This window comes from Tenrec ecaudatus, chromosome 15 (genome assembly GCF_050624435.1).
Source record: "Tenrec ecaudatus isolate mTenEca1 chromosome 15, mTenEca1.hap1, whole genome shotgun sequence".
Lineage (NCBI taxonomy): Eukaryota > Metazoa > Chordata > Mammalia > Afrosoricida > Tenrecidae > Tenrec > Tenrec ecaudatus.
Genome location: NC_134544.1, coordinates 49,689,964 through 49,709,903, shown reverse-complemented (window position 1 = coordinate 49,709,903; position 19,940 = coordinate 49,689,964). Strand labels below are relative to the sequence as shown.

Sequence of the window (19,940 nt, the reverse complement as noted above, 5' to 3'; positions counted from 1 at the left end):
AATGATGAAGGGTTCATGAGGTAGGGGGAGTGGGGAGTGAGGGGAAAAATGAGCACCCAATATTAAGGGCTCAAGTAGAAGACAAATGTTTTGAGAATGATGATGGCAACAAATGTACATATGTGCTTGACACAATGGATGGATGTATGGATTGTGATAAGAATTGTACAAGCCCCCAATAAAACTATTTTTAAAATTACTGGAACTAATGGGAAAAATCAATTATATTCTTGGAAATTAAAAGAATAATACAATTAACAATAACTATCCAAAAGATGAAATAACTATCCAAAAGATGAAATACTTACCCAAAGAACAAAAGACGTATATGAAGAAAACTTTTAAACACCTTCATAAGAAACCAAAAGATACTTACACATATGGAAAAATGTCCCATGATCATAGATAGGAAGACTTAATAGTGATAATGTCATCATTACCAGAAGCACTCTATAAAATCAATGCAATGTTGATCCAAATCCTATCACAATTCTTCAAAGAAATAGAAAAACTAACCACCAACTTTCTATGGAAAGGAAAGAAGTCCAGGATAAACAAAACATTATTAAAAAGCAAAACCAAAGTAGGAGGCCTTTCCTCAATTTCAAAAGCTATTCCACAGCCACAGTAATCAAAACAGCTTGGGATTGGTACAATGACAAATATGTAGACAAATGGATTAGAACAGAGAACCCATGTTATTTGCAGCAATCTCTGTAATACAGAAAAGAGAGAAAGAACAAAAAATAAACTGTGGACGAATGGATAGACAAACCCTGGTACACACACAATGGAATATTATGCATCCTTAAAAAATGGCCCCAAACAAAACAAAACAACACCACAACAAAACAAAGCAAAATGACCAGTCACTCAAACACTTAATGCCATTGCCAAAATTGGAGGAAGTTATGCTCAGGAAGAAAGATTCTATAGGCAAAATATTTGAATGATGCGGGAAGCATCACCAGAAGATGGATAGAGTACAGAGAGTCACTGTACCAGGCAGAACTAGTTGACCGTCCACCATTTAAGGAGGTGGACATGAGCAAAAACCAGTGGTGTTGAAGGAAAAAGCTCAGGTTGCACTAAATACATTAGCCAAAAACCAGGCTCCAGGAATCGAGGGAATATCCATTGAAATGTTTCAATGAAGAAGCACTGGAAACACTCGTCTATGCCAGGAAATTTGGAAGACAGCTAACTGGCCAACTAACTAGAAGAGATCCATATTTGTGTCCATTCCAAAGAAAGGTAATACAACAGAAGGGTCAAACTATAGAATGACATCATTGATATCTCAAACAAGTAACATGTTGCTTAAGAAGATCATGCAACAACAGTTGCAACAGCATATTGACTGAGAACAGCCAGAAGTTCAGGCTGGATTCCGAAGAGGACATGGAACAAGAGATATCATTGCTGATGTCAGGTGCATATTGGCGCAAAGCAGAGAATACCAGAAAGATGTTTACTTATGTTAGATTGACTATGAAAAGGCACCGACTGTGTGGACCATAATAAACTGTGGATAACCTTGAGAAGAATGGGAGTTCTGAAATCATTGTGCTCATTTGGAGCTTGTACATGGATCAAGCCATTGTCTCAATTGTGAGGCTGGTGCAGGACTGTGCAGTGTTTTCTTCTGTTGAGCTATGTGTTGCTGCTGATTCGATGGCAACAAACACCACCACCAACATGTTCAGTAAAGTTAGTCAATCTCGAAAAGATCAAGACTTCATGACCCTACGATGATAAAGGACAAACATAGGTTTTCACACCAAAGGAAAAGCCTTTGAGGACTGTGATGAGGGCGGTGGGGCGTGCAAAGTGGCAGAGAGAAAGGGCAGGGAGGAGGGAGGATGTCTGTATGGGAAAAAAAAGACAGCAACCAAAGAGCCCATATACAGGAGGCTTACTGGGATACTGTCACTTTTTAATGGATTATGCAATTATTTATAGTATGTTTTTCTTTGTATGTGTTATATTCCACAAATAAAAAGGGAGGAAATGAAGGAGGAAATGAATAAAGCGGAAACAAAAACCCCTCCAGATTGCTTACCCATCAGATGTAAACACTGACTTGAGGGGTCATAAAAGAAGGAAGAGTAAAATTGAAGCAGACTTAAATTATTTTGAGACACACAATCTAGTTTCAAAAAGGAAAAAAAAATTGCTGATGTTCAACTACTAGTGCATTCCTGATTATTTTATAAAAAGAGTGCTCTGTGGCTCATCCTGCTCGGGGGTTCTAGTCCAGAGGTGGGCTCTCGGCATGTGCATAGTAAATCTATTCAAATATCGGCACTTCTGGAGACTTCTGACCCATGTTGAATATCATGCCATCACGTTCTGGCCTCTCTACTACATTTTCTGTAGCTCATTACATACCCAAGACTCAAGGAGCTGTCTCAACCAACAGTTACTGTTAGCTCCAGGTGTCCTACCAATAAATTCTGCCCTATTCAAATTAAAATTCTATATTGCCCCCTCCTACCCAACACCCTCAAATTCCACTCTCATGCATTCCCTTGGAATCACCTGATATGTGTTCATGAGGCTTTCTAATGCATTGGCCATGAAAGTCATTTAATCTCCGAACTTCCTTCTTGGCTGTCAATCTGGAGGTAATGAGAGGTTGTGGAGGAAGATATTCAGGAAATCAAACAATTGTATTTTCAGCTATCTGCCTCAGATATATCACAATGTAGTCTTCATGGAGAATGAGGTTGCTTTCCACCAGAAAATGTATCTGCATTAGAGGCTCAACATTCTCAGACTCCTCCATTCAGAGTCCTGAGTTTCACATGGATGACATACTAAGGCTGGGCATTCCATTTTGCCAACCTTACTTGCTCCAGTCCTGGCTCTTGGATTTTAATTTTCAGCACAACCTGCTTTTCTGCTCAATACATTTCAAGACTCTCACAAGACTCGTTAGCTTTAACAGAATATTTGGAACTGGTAGTTCAAAGTCCTGCTTTTGAGGCTCATGGTATTAAGACATAGGTATTAAGAACAATTGACTGTTTGGACCAATGTTCTTCATCCTCCAAAGCTTTACTTTTGAGGCTGAGGGAATGAAATATCCAAGTTAGACATTCCCCCCCCCCCCAAACCAAACCCACTGCCACTGAGTTGAACCCAAATTGTAGTGACCCTATAGGACAGGGTAGAACTGCCCCTGTGGGTTTCTGAGTCTGTAAATCTTTACAGGGGAAAGCCATTATAGATTTCTTGTGTGAGTGTTCACTTGTGCTCGTGCAGAGTTATGTATTTGTCTACTATCAGAATAAGTATTTATTTTGCTGAACAACATTACATGACATTGGGTGTGCTGGACTCGATCCCAAGGTTTTAAGGTTGAAGAAGCACGGCGCTATTACAAAAGGCAGTAAGTGTCTAGAAGGCTCTAGAGACCCAGATGATATCTACTCCATGCACTCAACATCAAAAATGAATGTGGCTTGCCTGGAACTTGGTAAGACGGGGCTTTAGATCTGTATGACCATCAATGTGAGCTGACAACGTTGTTATCAAGCCCTTCCAGATCCCTTTCCATTTCTGGAAAAATTTCCCCACTATTACTCTCAAGTTAAATTAGACTAGTGAGAGCACTTGGCTGACATTGAGGTTGCCTTTGAAATTTCCCCTAGTCTTTTCTGCTAAAGAACAAACCCATTTAGCCACCCTAGGGGAGGGTATTGTTTATGTCTTCACAGGAGAGGGATAGAGAGAGTAGACCTCATTCTGGTGCACCCCAAGTCTTGAGGGCAATGCTCCTGCTCAGAGCAGCTCAATCACAGAGAGGAGTTCAGGGCCGGCCTCAGCTTTAGGCATGATATTCCCTCCCGAGATGACAGCTCTACAGAAGACAGCACTGAAGATACAGTTTGGGGAGTTTGGCCAGTCTTATCCACCCACATAGGGGCAAACCAGGAGGGGAGTGCAACAGACCAGCACTGGGAGTAGAGCCAAGATATCCCTGAGGAATCTCAATTAGAGACTTCTGACTCAGGGGGCAACGCTTGGCACCTCACCTAAACTGGTTGGGGGATATTCACAAGGGGGTACACTGAAAGTCTAAAGGTGTAACAGGGTTGGGGGTGGGCTACCCGACTGTTCCATCCTTGACTGCAGGATGAGCAATGGGGTCTTGTAGAAGGTGCGCCACTTGGACATGGATGCTGAGGACTGAAAGGGTATAAGTGCTGTTAGGTAAGCAGGTCCTGGGAGATGGAATCCTGAAAGCAAAGGGGATTGGGCTGATGGATTATAGCAGAGCCTGCTTGCTATTTAACAGAGGGATACACATCTGCTCTGGGTCTGGACAACAGGTAGACTTAGAACTATTTGTATGGTCTTTTCCCCCCCTTTTGGTATCTATCTATATAAGATAAGCACGTTAAGCAATCCCAAGGAGACAGCAATAGAACCAATGGTTCTGGGGTGGGGGACAACCATGTATGAGGAGGAGGCAGGGGGAGGGAAGCAAGGAGCCAATAACGATAGGGACAGGGAAATAGCAATAGATGGTGAGGAGAGTATACTGTTCCTAGTCATGTTTGATAAATTGAAATGCATCTGAGAGGTGAACGATGGGTAAACATGATAGTGGGACAGAAGAAAAGAAAGTAAATATTATATAGGTATAAATATAGATATGTATATATGTAAAGAGATAATGATAGGTGTATTTGTCTATGTAGGTATATATATACATATGTATATGGATGTAAATTATATAAGGAACCAGATGGACTTTGGATCTTTACTTAATTCTTGCCTCAATACAAGAACAGTTTATTCTAATGTGACAATATATGATATTCACCTTCCCGACACTGCTGAAGACAAAATGGGTACATAGCAAATGTGGAGAAGAAAGCTGATGGTGCACAGCTATTAAACAAAATGGTGTCTGAGGTCTTAAAGGTTTGTGGTTAAACAAGCAGCCATCTAGCAGTGAAGCAACAAAGCCCACAGGGAAGAATCACACCAGCCTGTATGATCATTAGGTGTCAGTGGGAATAGGCATCAGAAGTTCAAAAACAAGTAATCAAATTGATGTGAAGAAGCATAGACAAAGTGGAGACCCCAAACCCACCTGTAAGATAATTGGACAGTCCCTCACATGTGGAAGGGATGATATATCCAGGGTGCAGTTACTATTATGGTCTTAGTTTTACCTCAGTAATCTTTTTAGACTTGTGCATGTCCATTTGTATAATTAAGATCGTTCAATATATGAAATCCAAGATAGATAAACCTTCAGAAATAGTAATGGGATTAATGATTCCCTGAGGGTACCCAACGGTGGGGGGAGAAGGGGAGGAGCGAAACTGATAGCAAGGATGACTATATAAGCCCACTCGAGGGGAACGAATACCTGGATTTTTAGTCTTGAGTGGTTAAAAAATCTGTATTTTAAACTGTTATTGAAGGAAAAGAACCAACATTTTAAAGGCTCAAATTCAGTTCAGTGTACATTTATTGAACAAGACATGTTTTCTACTCACAAGTAGTGTAGAACACATAAGGCATGTTTTCATATCAGAACACAATCATAATGTGCATTAAATGAAGGATACATTTTCTGCAGATACAAAGGTAAGTGTGAAGGATTTGTCCCTACATTGATTTTTCCAGAAAATATTTAATGAATGCCTTCTCAGAAGTTACAAAGATTAACAAGAAACACATTTCAAGGAAATCAGATGATATGTATATATTTTTAAAATCTGTAATGAAGAGTTAGAGATGCATACCTATGATGTGATAATAAAATACTTACTGAGCACTTACTTTACATATACTTCCCTTTTAATTTCATAATAACTTTATGAAGAAGGTATTATTATCCTCATTTTTGAGAAGGGAAAATTAATGTTCATGGAAGTTAAATAAGTTGCATAGGTCCAAAAATTTGGAAGTGTCCGCAATTTGTCTTGCTGATGACAAATTCCAAGATTAACCACCAGGAATGCTGCTTCCCAAGTTCAAAAGGGCATGCACAGAAGGGCATCTCACCCAAGCGCAGGCAGCGGGAAGGAATACCTCTGTGCATTGGGTTTAGGGATTAGGAAGGCATTAAGGAGTGGTGTAAATGGTTAACACACTGGCCGGCTAATAAAACAATTGAAGGTTTGAGTCCACACACAGATGTCTTGGAAATAAAGATCTGATAATCTAATTTCAGAAAATAAATCATTGAATGCCTTCTGGAACACAGCTTGTCTTAGACTGGGTTGAATAGAGAAACAAATCTAGAGACACTCATATATATGAAAGACCTTTCTATCAAAGAGTAATTGTATATTAAGGAAACACCCCAGCCCAGTCTAGATCAAGTCCATAAGTTTGGTAGTAACCATAAGTCCAGTACTAGTTCAGAAATCCTTCTTCAGACTCATGCAGCACATGCAATGATGCAAAATACAGGAAGATCACAGGCCAGTAGGTACAAAGTCTTGTGGATCCAGTGGTGGTGGAAGTGTCTCCAGGGCTCTCGTGGGCCTCAGTGTGGTTCCACATGGCTTGTCAACAGGAAGGTGAAGGCATAGAGAGAGTGTGTGGCCTGCCTCCAGGGAGAAAGAGGAAGATGACTGTGTTGGAGAGCCATTTGTCTAGGTCGCCCTCCAATTGAGCTGTGACCCGATGGAGAGGCTAAATTCCACCCCTTTAACATTAATACCCTCCAGTTGACACAAGATTACAGTCAATAACTCCCACATTGCTCTTCTCTGACACACATGTGGAAGACCTTCAAGGGGACAGACTGACACATAGCCTCAAATACAATTGTGAGGATGACACAGGATGGGCAATGTTTCTATTTGTTGCAGATAGACAGGGTTACCATACATTGGAAGAGACTCAAGGGCACTTAACAATGGTGTGTGGGCGGAAGTTAAAGCCACGGAATAGGTAGGAATCCCCAAACCAAGTGAGTGGAGTGAGACCAGTAAAAATGGCCACATAGAGACTCCATCATGGAAAGGCATGCCAAGTCTTCGAAGAGGGTGGAGAACTGGACACTGTAGGCAGTGAGATTAATGTCTCTCTAGGAATTTGACTCCGATGTCCAGTTACTTCTTGGGCATCTTCACGTGTTAACCTCCTTGGCACTTCAGGCTCAACACTACCACAGCCGAACTCATCATCAAACTCCAAACCTGCTTTCTGCTAGTCATCTCCCTGTTTCCCAAATCAGGAACTTGAACGCGAACAAAATAGGGGGAAAAGCAAGGCTTGTGTTCAGAGAAGGAAACAGTTCCATTTAGCTGTTTGAAAATGGGTTTAAAGCAGATATTTGATGACTAACTGAGCATTGACTATATTGTTATGGGTCTTTAAGGCAAGGGGATTCGAAGTGGCTGGCCTGGCAGGGAGCTGCATTTTCTCCTTGTAGGGTGACATTTTCAAAGTGTGTAGAGTGGATGAAAGGGAGAAGTAATGAGGGGCAAGGTTTCCTTTCCAAGGTATTTGCATTCACCAGATGAGAGGCGATGTACTCAAACCTGGGCAAGTCACAGAGAAGCTATTAGCAGAACCAAATGAGATGTCTGTGTTTGCATGTCAGAGGCAGTCAGATGTTGGCAGTGTCACGTGGTTCACCCTAAAAGGATGGCAAGGAGAGACACATTCTTTAATGAAGTCCAAGGAAATGTACATTCTTAGCATTTAAGTTAAATTGAAAAATATTTCCTGGAGCACTTGTTCTCAATCTAATAACATAAATAGCAAATATTTTCCATTTTCAATCATCTTCGGACAATTTGCAAACTGCTTTTTATTTCTTTTGTTGTTGGAGAGACTCATGTTGTCTTCGCTTTTTGCAGTGTGAAGTTGAGTTGCCAAAATTTCCCTCAGTACACATTTGCCTTTTGTGTTACCAATAAGAGAAAGTTTCCATGTCCCCGTTCTGGCCTGAAAGCTTTCAAAGAGTTTGGACAATGCCCAGCTCCGTCCCCATAACTCAATCATTTCAGCTCTAGTTCCTGCAGTTGGCAGGCCTCAGGGGCCAAGTTTCTGCTACAACACTAGTCAACATCCCTCGGGAGACTTTGGTATAGTGCATGTAGACCTGTTGCTGAGCTGAGAGTCCGTACGTTTCTAACAAAGGGTCTGAATGAAGGAAACAGGCTTTATTATTAGTTATAGTAATAAAAATCATTTCTCAGTGGTACTCAAAGAATCCCCACCAGGAGATCATTGAAACAGACAATTCCCAAAGGGGTTTTTAGAGAGATTCTGATTCACGACAACAAGGATAGGTCTAAGAATCTGTTTTTAATTAAAAAAATAATAATATGGGGAAATTTGATAACATGGGGTCAGTAGAACAAGTGATAAATAGTCAGGGTCTGCTTTTATTTGTTTCTTTTCACCCTGCTTATTCTTATTTTTCAAAGAATAGCTACAGTTAACTAAATAGTATTCTCATCTTAAGTTGGTAGACCTTCTAGCAGTTTAACTACACTTCAGTTTCAGAAAACCTTTTTTTTCTAAACGTTCAAAACACTTAGAGGAAGTGGATGGATAAAATGAAATCCTGTGTAGTTTGATGGGCTTCTTTCTTTGGAAACAAAGTTCATTTTCCGTGTTTCAGCACTCCCAGCTTGTTTTGAAAGCTCATGCATATAAGGCCAAAGGGCATGTGGTCCCTTGAATGAGGAAAGCTAAGGTGAGGCAAACTCACCACAGCTGTATAGCAGTGACCATGGTGAGAAGAAAATAGTCAGGATTCACAGCTTCTTCTATACCTTGGTGGGTGAAGGAATGTGGGATTCAGAGCTAGGATTGAAAACTTGGAAGCACAGTAGCAGAGCTACACTACCACCTAGTAGGTACTCAATAATTGGCTCTTTAATTGATCTGCCTCATACATTATTTCCCTCTCAAATTCATGAAAATTAATACATCGTTTTAGAAGTGGAAAGATTGCTACTTAGAAAAGGCATTGTGGCTTAGAGGGTGAGGTAGTTTATTGTGCCAACCTGGCTGATAAACACATGTGGGGTTAATTGAAGGGTGGAGGGATAAGTGAGCCTCGACGTTCTAGTTCTCGGGTTTTTTGTTTTGTGATGGTCAGATCAGGGTGCAGCTGCCTTAGCTAGTTCCCTGATTCAGCTGGCAAGGCTCACTTCCTGAAAGACATCCTTGAGGAGCAGCCACATGGACCCGATGCAGCCCTGGGTGCTGGAGCAGCTGTTTGGAGACCCCTGCCAGTGCTGAGATGCTTACATGTTCACTGACTCGGGTTTCCTCTTGCAGTTGGCATCATTGTTTGTGTTTTGTGAGATGGAGGAGGACTTTGTGGCTTGGTGTTGGACATATGGGTTAATGTTGGGCTTGTGGGCTTGGGCAGCACTGGGTTGGGATGTTCTCTTGATGCACACTTAACCTTTATATAAAACTCTCTCTGTTGATTTGTTTCTCTAAAGGACCCAGACCCACACAGGTGGCTTCCCCCAACTTCCCTGCTTTAGAAGCATCTTGGGTCCACAGATGCCTGAGAGTGAGAGGCCAGAGGAATGTACAGTGCACATTGAGAACAGTTATGGAGAAATCTCTGAACTAGTTCACCAAACCTTTATTCTAATAGCTCATTCCCTTACATGCAGTACTATGGTATAAAATAAACAAACAAACACACTTCCTCTCCTCTAGAATCCCTTAGACACATCCTCTGACAACAGTACAGCTTTTACATTCACGGAGAGGGATAAATAGTGAGTGAACAAATAATGTAGCAGAAAAGAAATGTCAGGATTTGGGGGTAAGAGAAGAATCAACCATACCGTGGACAAGGGAGAAATCATTTTGTCAGTAATTTTCCAATGGCCAATGTGTTTATGAAGAGTTTTTGACAGTTTCCTGAATAAATCTAAAATTCTTTGGTGGGCTAACATGGGTTTAAAGTCCACATAGAAAGAAGACTTTCCAAATCCAGGTACCGTTTGAGGAGAGGCTTAGAGATGGGAGAGAATGGTTGTTAAATGGATTTTGAAATCACCTTCTCTTCAAAGGAGACGATCTCAATGCAGAATTAAGACGTGAGTGAACAGACAACTCCAAGAACTAAATCCTCTGGGGGCAATGCTCTCCTGCTGAGTGCCCCATGAGCCTTCCTCAGGCCGTGCAGGTACAGTCTAGGTAGGATTCAGTCCTCTTGTAGCTGAGAGCATGCTTCTTTTGAGTTTTTCCATGCTGTTGCTCATTGGCGACTTTATTGAAGTCAACTTTCTCTTCTATTCCTTTATCTCCCTGAATCAGCTTAGGGGTAGCTAATCACTTGACTAGTGTTGGGGTGGGACTTGAGGAAACATATGTAATAATTCTTAGCTTCTAGAAGTAGTGATGGAGGTTTCATAGGAACTCCATCTTCAGTGGCAGCCAAACCTTGATGTGGGACAAATCAGTCTGGATATGCTCCCTCCTGGACTGTGTTCTTCTTGACCTTGCCTGCTCTGACAGCTTTATGGACTTTCTTGTCAACATTTTCGTTGGACTGAATCTGTTCCAAGACCTTTTTATCTCTTTTTAAAAAAATCCCGTTCCACTATCAATCACATGTGGATTAAAGCAAGAATGAGGCTGAGACCTAGCATCTATCTATCTACCTACCTATCGATCATCTTTCTGTTTACATGCATACACAACACTAGATGTGTGTGTGTACATATACACTCACATATTCATAATTACATTGTATATCTTTGTGGAAGCTTTAGTTATTGACGGTGGCAAAATAAAGTAAAAGTGATGATTCTAAGGAGATCATTTGGAAGTGACAGCTGTGTTTCTCAATCACAAGTTTTTAACTCTTCTCTGCTTTGGTTTGTTCTAGTGTATATTTGGTGTAGAGGGGCATATACTTACACCTACAATACAAGGCTTAGAAATAAAATAAATTAATACAGGGAAACCTCAAAAGATCCACAGAAAACTGGAATGGGAATACAATGCAATTGTTCCCTGACCTCTGTGAAGCCCCGCATACATGTCGAGCAGTTAAAGAGTGGCTGATACACAATACACATTGCTTAGTTATGATGATGAATACTGTAGTTAGTATAACTGTGAGATACAAAGTATGCTTCCAAAGTTAGGATTAACTGAGTTACCATCCGGCGAAATGTCCTAAGTGGTTGAGAAACTCTGAAGTCCAACTTTGGCCAACTCTTGTTCAAATGCCAGGCCAGGTTTCGGGATGCTGACATCGGCAGTGATTACGCTGGAGCAGGCTCCATGAATGCCAAGGGCACCTGTCCTGAAGACACCCCAAGAGGCCAAATGAGAAGTCACAGTAAAAATCTTGTTAAAAGAAACTCTGCTACCCCAAATTCTTGGCGTTTGCTTATGCAGCCGCTTCAACTGAACACTATGTACTTTCAGAGAGAACACGTTTGGGAAGAGCGGCGAGTCCTTGATAAAGCGTTAAAGTCTCGTTAAAGTCCCTTTCTCCTTTCTAATTGCCGGTGTTGTCCCAAAAGTTACTGTGCTGCTTGAGAATATGTTATGGACAATAAAGTGAGAAAATTTAGCAAGCGGACCCCGGATGTCAGTTACTTACTGACTCTTTCCAAACACATATGAGACACTTGGACGTCTTGTGCATATGTTTCTATTGAAGTCTGTGGCAGATTCTGGGCACCGTCACACCAACAATACACATCCACAGGCAGGTTACCAAGGGAAATGCCTGTAGCTTTGACTCTAATTGCCAACTCGTTCCCCTCGTACTAGTTCCGAGGAGGGGGAATAACAAACAAAAGAGCTGTCCAGTGTGTTACTGCTTCCTATACAAACAAATAGGATCCTTGGGGTTTAATTAGAGAACTTCTAACTACATACATCTAAGGCATGCTAATGTTACCGGACATCTGGAGGAGAAGTCTGGATTGGACACTTGCCTTGGAGCGATTCAATCCAAAAATCAGTGACTGTCCCAAAGAGTGGTGGTGCTCGCTCTTGAGCTTCATCCACAGGCAGTAGCGACAAAGGTAAACGTGAGTGAGCCTGCAACGCAGAGCAAGCTAGGCTCTTTAAGGCCACAAGGATTCTGGGGTGATGATGGGCTTCCTTGGCCTGAGCATAAAAAGGAGATGCCATTTCAAAGGAAGAACAGGCGCAGCAAACCTTTGGTTTTCCTGGGCAACAACAACCATGGCCTCTGCAACTCACACCTACAGGGTCTCCAGTGGCATCAGTCTCAGGAAAAAAAATATGGAAGGGCTACCTGTAGAAACACGGGCTCTGAGAAGCACTAGGCTCTCACTTGGTAGGAAAGGCTTATAGACAGCAAAGGGTATAGAAAGCCATGGGAGAGAGAGCATGGTTCTTTCTTTTTCTTGTCCCTCTTCACCATGAAGGTCAAACTGTCACAAAGATGTATGTATGCATATGTCCTGGGTAATGCAAACAGTTTGCACTAACTAGTTGACTACTGACGACAACATTGCTAATTAAGCACCCCTTGCCCTGCTCCATTGGCACCATGAAAGAAACGGCTGCCAATCTGTTTCTATAGAGATTATAGCCAAAAGAACCTTCTGGATAAGCTCTATTCTATAACACATGGGGCTTGTCATGCATAGAAATTTCCTTGATGACAGCAATAGGGGTGTTTGTGCACATTTAAATCTATATGTATATATTTAAATACATTATAAATATCTTTTATCCCAATAGAGGAGAAATACTATTAGTGGGCAGGGCATAGGCATCTGTTCTTTTCTTTCTTTCCAAAACTGTGAATGGAAAAAAATTAAAGATGAAAAATAATTCATTTCTTATATGGTTTTAGTTAAAAGTGGTCCTCATCCTTTATAGGAAATGCCATTGAAACGAAATTTTGTGTAGCTAAGGAATATATTTCAGGATTGTTGGCATATTTTTGCTTCCCTCCATAAAAAGATAAAGATACTGTTTCTAAGTTTCCTGGGCTCTGTGTGGGATGGCACAGCAAAAAGACACCGTGTCTTCTACTGCCTCATAAACAAGTGAAAAGTGGACGACGAATACTGGAGATCAGCAAAGAACTGATGCCTCCAAACTGGGGAGGGGGCGGGGGGTGGGAGTGGCAAAGGGCCTTGATTAGACTCTGGACTGAGGGAAGAAGCAGCCAATCTGTGGAGGAAGAGAGCAACTGGAATGTCCCTGAGCACCGAGGACGGTGCTACCCCTTTTCACATGACTTTGGGCGTGTTCTTCGGAGAGACCAGGGCCTGGAAGAGGCCTTCATGCTTAGGAACATAGAGGGTCAACGGGAAAAAAAAGAAAAAAGAAATATCCACAAAGAGAGGGATCAATGCAGTGGCTGCAATTATGGGCTCACACGTAACAGTTGTGAGGACGGCCCCGGACTGAGCAGGACCGTAGGGTCATTGGACCGCTCTGTGGCAGAACTGACCTGATGTGACAGAGCAACAACAATGTAAACCCCCTTACAAAGAGCGAGCACAGCTTCATTGTTTATTCTAGGGGCAGGAATCAATGGTGTGGAAAAGCAGTGTGCGATGCGTTGGGAAGGTTTGGTACTTAGGATCTGGCGGCCTATTGCAGCTCACACACTCTCCTTACACAGGTGTGCATGCAAGAGTGAATCAATTCAGGAATACTCCACTATGAAATGGAAAGTGAAAATCAAATAAAATGATGTGACTGTAACTATGGTGCTCTATAAGATTCCAATATTAATACCTACTTTCCCTTGAGACGCATTACTGAATATTTACCGACAAGAGAAAATAACAGTGTGCGAAGAGGAACATGTTTCAGAAAGCATTTAGGCAAGGTTTGAATAACATATGGTTTGCTTAACTCGGGGTAATAAGCCCACTAATTGAGATAATTTCCCCAATCTGATGGTATCTTTTCATTTAGAGTCTCTTGAAGAACATTTCCAAAATGTAATACAACTTTTCACACAACAGACACATGACCTTATTTTCCAAAGATGTTGATTTAATATTTGAATGCAATGGCGTTTTACATCGTTAGTATAGCATATTTAAGTTTATAAAAGAAAATGCTTTCATTGGTTTATGCATAAGCCCGTTAGAAAACATTTCTAGGGGCCCTTGTTATGTGTATTTTCTAGAACATAACCTAGCTTTGAAGTGGTGTATTAGATTTAAAAAAATCATTCCCAAGCTGAATAATTAGAATATGAAAACAAAAGCTATTCTGAAGAGTACATTCCACATAGCAAGCTATGCACACAATGCTTTGACTCAACTAATATTCTTATAAAACTGTGCTATTGTTTGAGGTCAACAGAGTGGCAATTTTTGTTTTCAATGATGAATTCATCCTGAAACAACTTGCCCCCTGCCCAATTAAACCAGAATGAGGAGCACATTTTTTCTCACGAGGCTTAAACTTCCCAGCCACCCAATGCAGAAACAAAATCTTCAGCGGTTCTGTTCATGTTGTCTCTGTGTAGAAAGCTCAAATGAAAACAGAATCAATTCCCTTTAGTTTTTCTGGAAGAGGAAGGCTGCTTTGATCTTAGCATATTGTGAATATTTTATTGGCTATTGAATATAAAAAGCTGTAGCCTCATCTGGTTTTTCTGCTATATTCTCATAATCTAAATCACAGAGTGCCTTCCAATTGAAATGAAAATGCATAGGTCCAAAATGTCATTTTAAAATCTATTCATCCTTAGTGTTGATAGATTTCCAGGGTGTTGGGAGCTTATGCAGTGGTTTGATTAATATTCCACTTACTGTTAAATGTCCATTCATGCATTTTAGACAATGAATTCCTGGATAGAGACACACACTCATGCTATTTTAGATTCTGGTGTTTTTTGTTTTAACCACGGCAAGAGCTGTTTTAGTTAATGTAACAGCTGGTTAGGTTATTGCTTCTATAATACAATCCATAATGCAAAAGCAGCTCTTTTCCAAACATTTTAGAGCAAATAAAATTGTTTACATTTCTCTTTTAGGTGGTTTCCCTATAAATTTGTGTCAACGGGTATCATACAATTTGGTAAAATATTCATTAAATTGAGACAACTGCACTTAGTTACGTGTATCTTACATAAAGATTTGTAGAATTCCAGTAACTCCTTTGAGACCATCATCATTAAGTTAAATACCTGGTCTTAGAAAATAAATGCACACTACAAAAATGGCATTGTGTAGTTAAACATCAAATAGTCCAAGTAATAAAAATCATAGATTAACTGCCTCTCAGTTCCGGTGAGATTCTTCAGATACTGACTCACAACTTGAGCACTGGTTCTTTCATCGGAAGAGTGCCTGTCCTTAAACTTGGGGAATTTCAACTCTTTGGGAGCGCCAATCAGCTGTAAAAAGTAATTGGCATCTTCTTCCAAGGTTTCAAATTTTCCTACAAAATCATAATTGATCCAGCATGGATAGCAGAGTTTGCTGACCTTTTCCCAGTGAATGTCCATTCCTACTGGCCGGTGGGAATCCAGCAAGTAGTGGACAAACTCCTTGAACTTGACTCCAGACCCACTGTGTAATGCTTCTGCACAAGCATTTGGCCGGTATTTCTTTATAATCGCCTTCCCAAATACTGGATGGTAATAGCTATTGGGGTGCTCAAACTTGTCCCGAAATGCTGACACCAATCTTTCCATGGGATCTCGAACAAACACGGCCTTGGTATAGGTGTTTAAGCGCATATGTATCCCTTTTAAGTCAAAACTGTCCAGTCTCTTCAAGTGCTTCCCGTAGTGGACAGCATCGTGGGAGATGTTGTGTGCAGAGGAGGCCAGTCCATTCAGGACCATCAGAACTCTTTTCCAGTTGGAACAGCCAGCCTTCGGGACTTCACAATATAGGATTCTGTGCTTATCTTCCACATAGATCCTGGATACCATATGTAAAAGGTGTGCCTGGGGACCACTTACCCCAACGTATTTCTTACAAAATTCCCGAAGGAAAGACCTGCGTGCTTCTTGGGCTACATCTGTGTTCTTCCATTGGCCATCTTTGACTAAACTCTTATTTAAAGGGCGACTTTCCAATGGCCACTTCATTTCACTGAACTTCCTGAAAAGGGACTTAGTTCCTTGAAAATTTTCAACTAGCTCATTTGTCAATGACCTTGTGGTTTTCCTCAAAGCTTGACCCTCTCCTAGTGTGTGGCTGATCTCTGCTAGGACTCCTGGAGACGTCTCAGAATTGACTAGAATCTTCTCTTTTTTCCCCTTTGCCTCCTCAGGCATGTGGATCTTGGGGTACTGTTAAAATAGAGAAAGAGAGAGGTTGGTAACTCAATCATAAATATGGCTGTACCAGATGAAGAACATAACATAATTGTTTTAAAATACAGTTAAGAAGAACATAGTTCAAATATGCCAGCAGAACAGTTTATCAATTTACACGGACAATCTATCTTGTAGGGTGCTTATCTCTGGCAAACGAAGCAATGAAAAAAATGCTATCAACCAGATGGAGATAAAAGGGCCCTGGGTCGTTCTTCCTGGCGTAACCAATAACGCTGCAGAATGTAACTCAATCATTCAGCACGTCACTGGTTCTTGAACTATTAAGAAGCAGATTATCTTCAAGTATTGATTTAGTTAGCACATCTGACTCTAAGTATCACATGGTACATCTGAATTAAATTGTTGTTGTTGGGGGCACTCTGAAATACACAGAACAGTTTAAAGTCATACATCGTGGCGAGGTTAAACCTAAATCCTAGTCGCTGTTTCTGTTCTTAAGTAGTTGTCAAAAGTGCTGCATTTCTACACTTGGAAAACATTCTATTTTGCTACATTCATTTATGATCATGGTTTATGAACTTTAAATATAGGTATGCATATTTTCATTGTATCTTTCCTGAGTGAAGAATGAAAGATCTAATTTATGTCCTGCCATGTAAAATTTCATGAAATATAGAATGAGGATCTAATTCTCTTGGCAGAAGGACGAGTCAAGCTCTCTACCTGTTCTCTCATGGCATCCTTCCCACAACTCTTACCGTTTCTGCACAAAGGAAGAAATAGGAAATGGAGTCTATCAGATAGCATAGAGCTTATACAGTGACATTTTGTTCTCTGATAGGGAGAGGAACTATAAGGCTTTGGGCCTTTTCTCTGGAAAAACTAATTAGAAAGCTTTTAGAAGGTGCTGAGCAGAGAACTGACATAATATGATTGATATTCCAAAAGACAAAGTGTAGAGAATCCTGAACTAGAGCTACATGAATGTACATACATACAGATACCAGCAGATCAATGGATAAATAAATAGATAAGAGGTTGTGGTATACACATGTAGGCACCAGTCTAAAGTGTGGGGGATTGTGGGAGAAACTTCCGTGAGGAATTGAAAAAATACACACCCCCAAACTCAAAAATATTGCCATTATATCCCCAAGGTCATGAACTGTATCTAGAATATAATGTCAGTACATCTGAACAGAATGTTAATCTAGACCTATAACACCCAGAGTGACATTTTCATAGCATTTAATTAAATGTATATATTAATATATATTGATAACTATGAAAGTAAAGAATAAAAACAGAAAATTTCCCCCTGAAATTAAAAATGCAGGCGTTATTGGACTAGAATAGAATGTTGTCCGGCAGATTGAATTGGTTCTGATTCATAATGATCCTAGCTAAACTACATGAAACTCTGCCGCGCCTGCACCATCCTCCCTATCTTGCTATATTGAAGCTTATTGGTGCAAGTCATCTCCTTGAGGATCTTTCAGGGTTTTGTGTCTTGTTTTCACTAACCCTCTACATTATCAAGCATGAAGTCTTTCTCCAAGGACCGATACCTTCTGAGAACACATCCACAGTCCATGAGCTAAGTCTAGCCATCTTTACGTCATTCTAAACAACATTTGGTCTACACTCTTCCCAATACAGAGTCATTTATTCCTCTTGAAACGTGTGGTGCATTCAATATTCTTTGCCAACACCAAAATTCAATTCAGTTCTTCTCCTTCTTCTTCTTCTTCTTCTTCTTCTTCTTCTTCTTCTTCTTCTTCTTCTTCTTCTTCTTCTTCTTCTTCTTCTTCTTCTTCTCCTCCTCCTCCTCCTCCTCCTCCTCCTCCTCCTCCTCCTCCTCCTCTTCCTCCTCCTCCTCCTCCTTCTTCTTCTTCTTCTTCTTCTTCTTCTTCTTCTTCTTCTTCTTCTTCTTCTTTTTGGTCTCCAGCTTCTTCTGCTCATGTCTTGGGTCAGGCGCACCTTAATCCTCAAAGTGCCATCTTCACCTTTGAACCCTTGGAAGAGGTCTTTTTCAGATGTGTGCAAAGGCGACATGTCATTTGATTGCTTGACTGTTGCTTCCATGGGCGTTTATTGTGAATCCAAGTAAGAGAAAATCCTTGACAGCTTCCTTCTTTTCTCCATTTATTCCGATGCGCTGTATTTTCTAGAACATAAATGTGTTAGTCCGTGTTGACTGGAGAAACAAATCCAGTGACACTCATATGTGTGTAAGAGAGAGCTTTATATCAAAGAACAATTGTATATTGAGAAAATATCCCAGCCCAGTTCAGATCAAGTCCATAAGTCCAATATTAGCCCCTATGTCCAATATTAGTCTATAAATTCCTCTTTAGACTCATGCAGCACATATAATGATGCTGAATGCAGTAAGATCACAGGCCAATGGGTGGAAAGTCATGTGGATCCAATGGCAGTGGAAGCATCTCAGCACTGGTGTGGGTCTCCACTTGGCTCCTCCCGCTGCAAGGCTCTGGCTGCCATCAGCATAGCTCCATGTGGCTTGTCAACAGTAATATGAAGCAGAGAGTGTGCGTCCCACCTCCAGGGAGGAAGTCTGGAGTTCCCAGATTCCTCAGGAGAAAGCCATGCCCACACAGGCATGATTGACTGTGACCTGATTGATAGGCAAGATTTTGCCCCTTCGCTCAAGTTGATTGGAGATTATGGAATTGCCATAATAACCTATCGTAAGCTACTAATTTACAGGTTGAGGTTAAAGAGGAAGAATCATTGATACCCACGCCTTACAAAAAAAATGTAAACTTTTAGATTTACTGCAGAGTTAATAAGTATTCTGCAATTGTTTTGCATTCAACTTCTTTTAATACTTATGTTTCATCCTTAACATGTAAATTAGTTGCCCTTTCATTCTGTCCCTTAGAGTTCTTGAGAATCTACTAACACATTGAGTCCTGTGCTAAATGTTAGGGGCTAAGATTCTGGTAGAGGAGAATATACTATACTATTACCCTAGTAGCAAGGATGTCCACACCATGCTACCAGCGACTGGGAGAGCAGAACAAGGTACCAGGGCAAGTCTAACTTTGGCTAATACATCCTGTGTTCAGTACTTGTTATAACAGCCAGGTAGCTGTTGTTAATTAGCTCACCAGTATATTATAATCTAAACAAGGTCAATATCCGGTTAATAAATCTATGCAACCCCCATCAACAATCTGGAGTCCTAGAATGTACAGATGGTTAATGTGCTCAGCTGTGCACTAAAAGACTGGAGGTCTGAGTCCATCCAGAGATGCCTTTGAAGAGTTTGATGCTCTACATGAGAATGAAAAAGCCATGGAAACCCCGCGGAGGCGCCCTCATGGGGCCCGCACAAACAGGGTTCCTCTGAGTTAGAGTTGATTTGATGGCAATTGGTTTAAGCATCTAGATCAATAACTTGCAGCCACATAATTTTACATTTTAATTAAATTGAAGAACAATATCATTCTTCTGTGCTTGTTAAGCTGTCATGACTGAGATCTCGCAGGTACAGAGTAGAATTGCCTTGTAGGATTTCCTTTGTGGAAGCAGGTAATATCATCTTTGTTCCTTCAGAACTGTGGGTGAGTTTGTCCTACTAATCTTTCAGTTAGTAGCCAGACACTTCAACAGTTTGCCTCAGGACCCCTTTGCGTCTGGTTTCAAAAACTCAGTAATGTTAAGGTATCAATTTACCCCAAATTGTCCTACTTGT

General features: G+C 40.8%; 1 protein-coding gene across 1 annotated transcript in view; it reads right to left on the bottom strand.

Moving 5' to 3' along the window:
* Nucleotides 1–14,170: 14,170 nt before the first annotated feature.
* Nucleotides 14,171–19,940, bottom strand: part of CHST9 (carbohydrate sulfotransferase 9) — a 273,234-nt gene continuing 267,464 nt past the window's right edge. Inside the window, exon 4 of the mRNA XM_075532848.1 lies at nt 14,171–16,231. Within this exon, the coding sequence (XP_075388963.1) occupies nt 15,140–16,231 (1,092 nt within the window). The 3' untranslated portion in view covers nt 14,171–15,139. The remainder of the gene's footprint in view (nt 16,232–19,940) is intronic.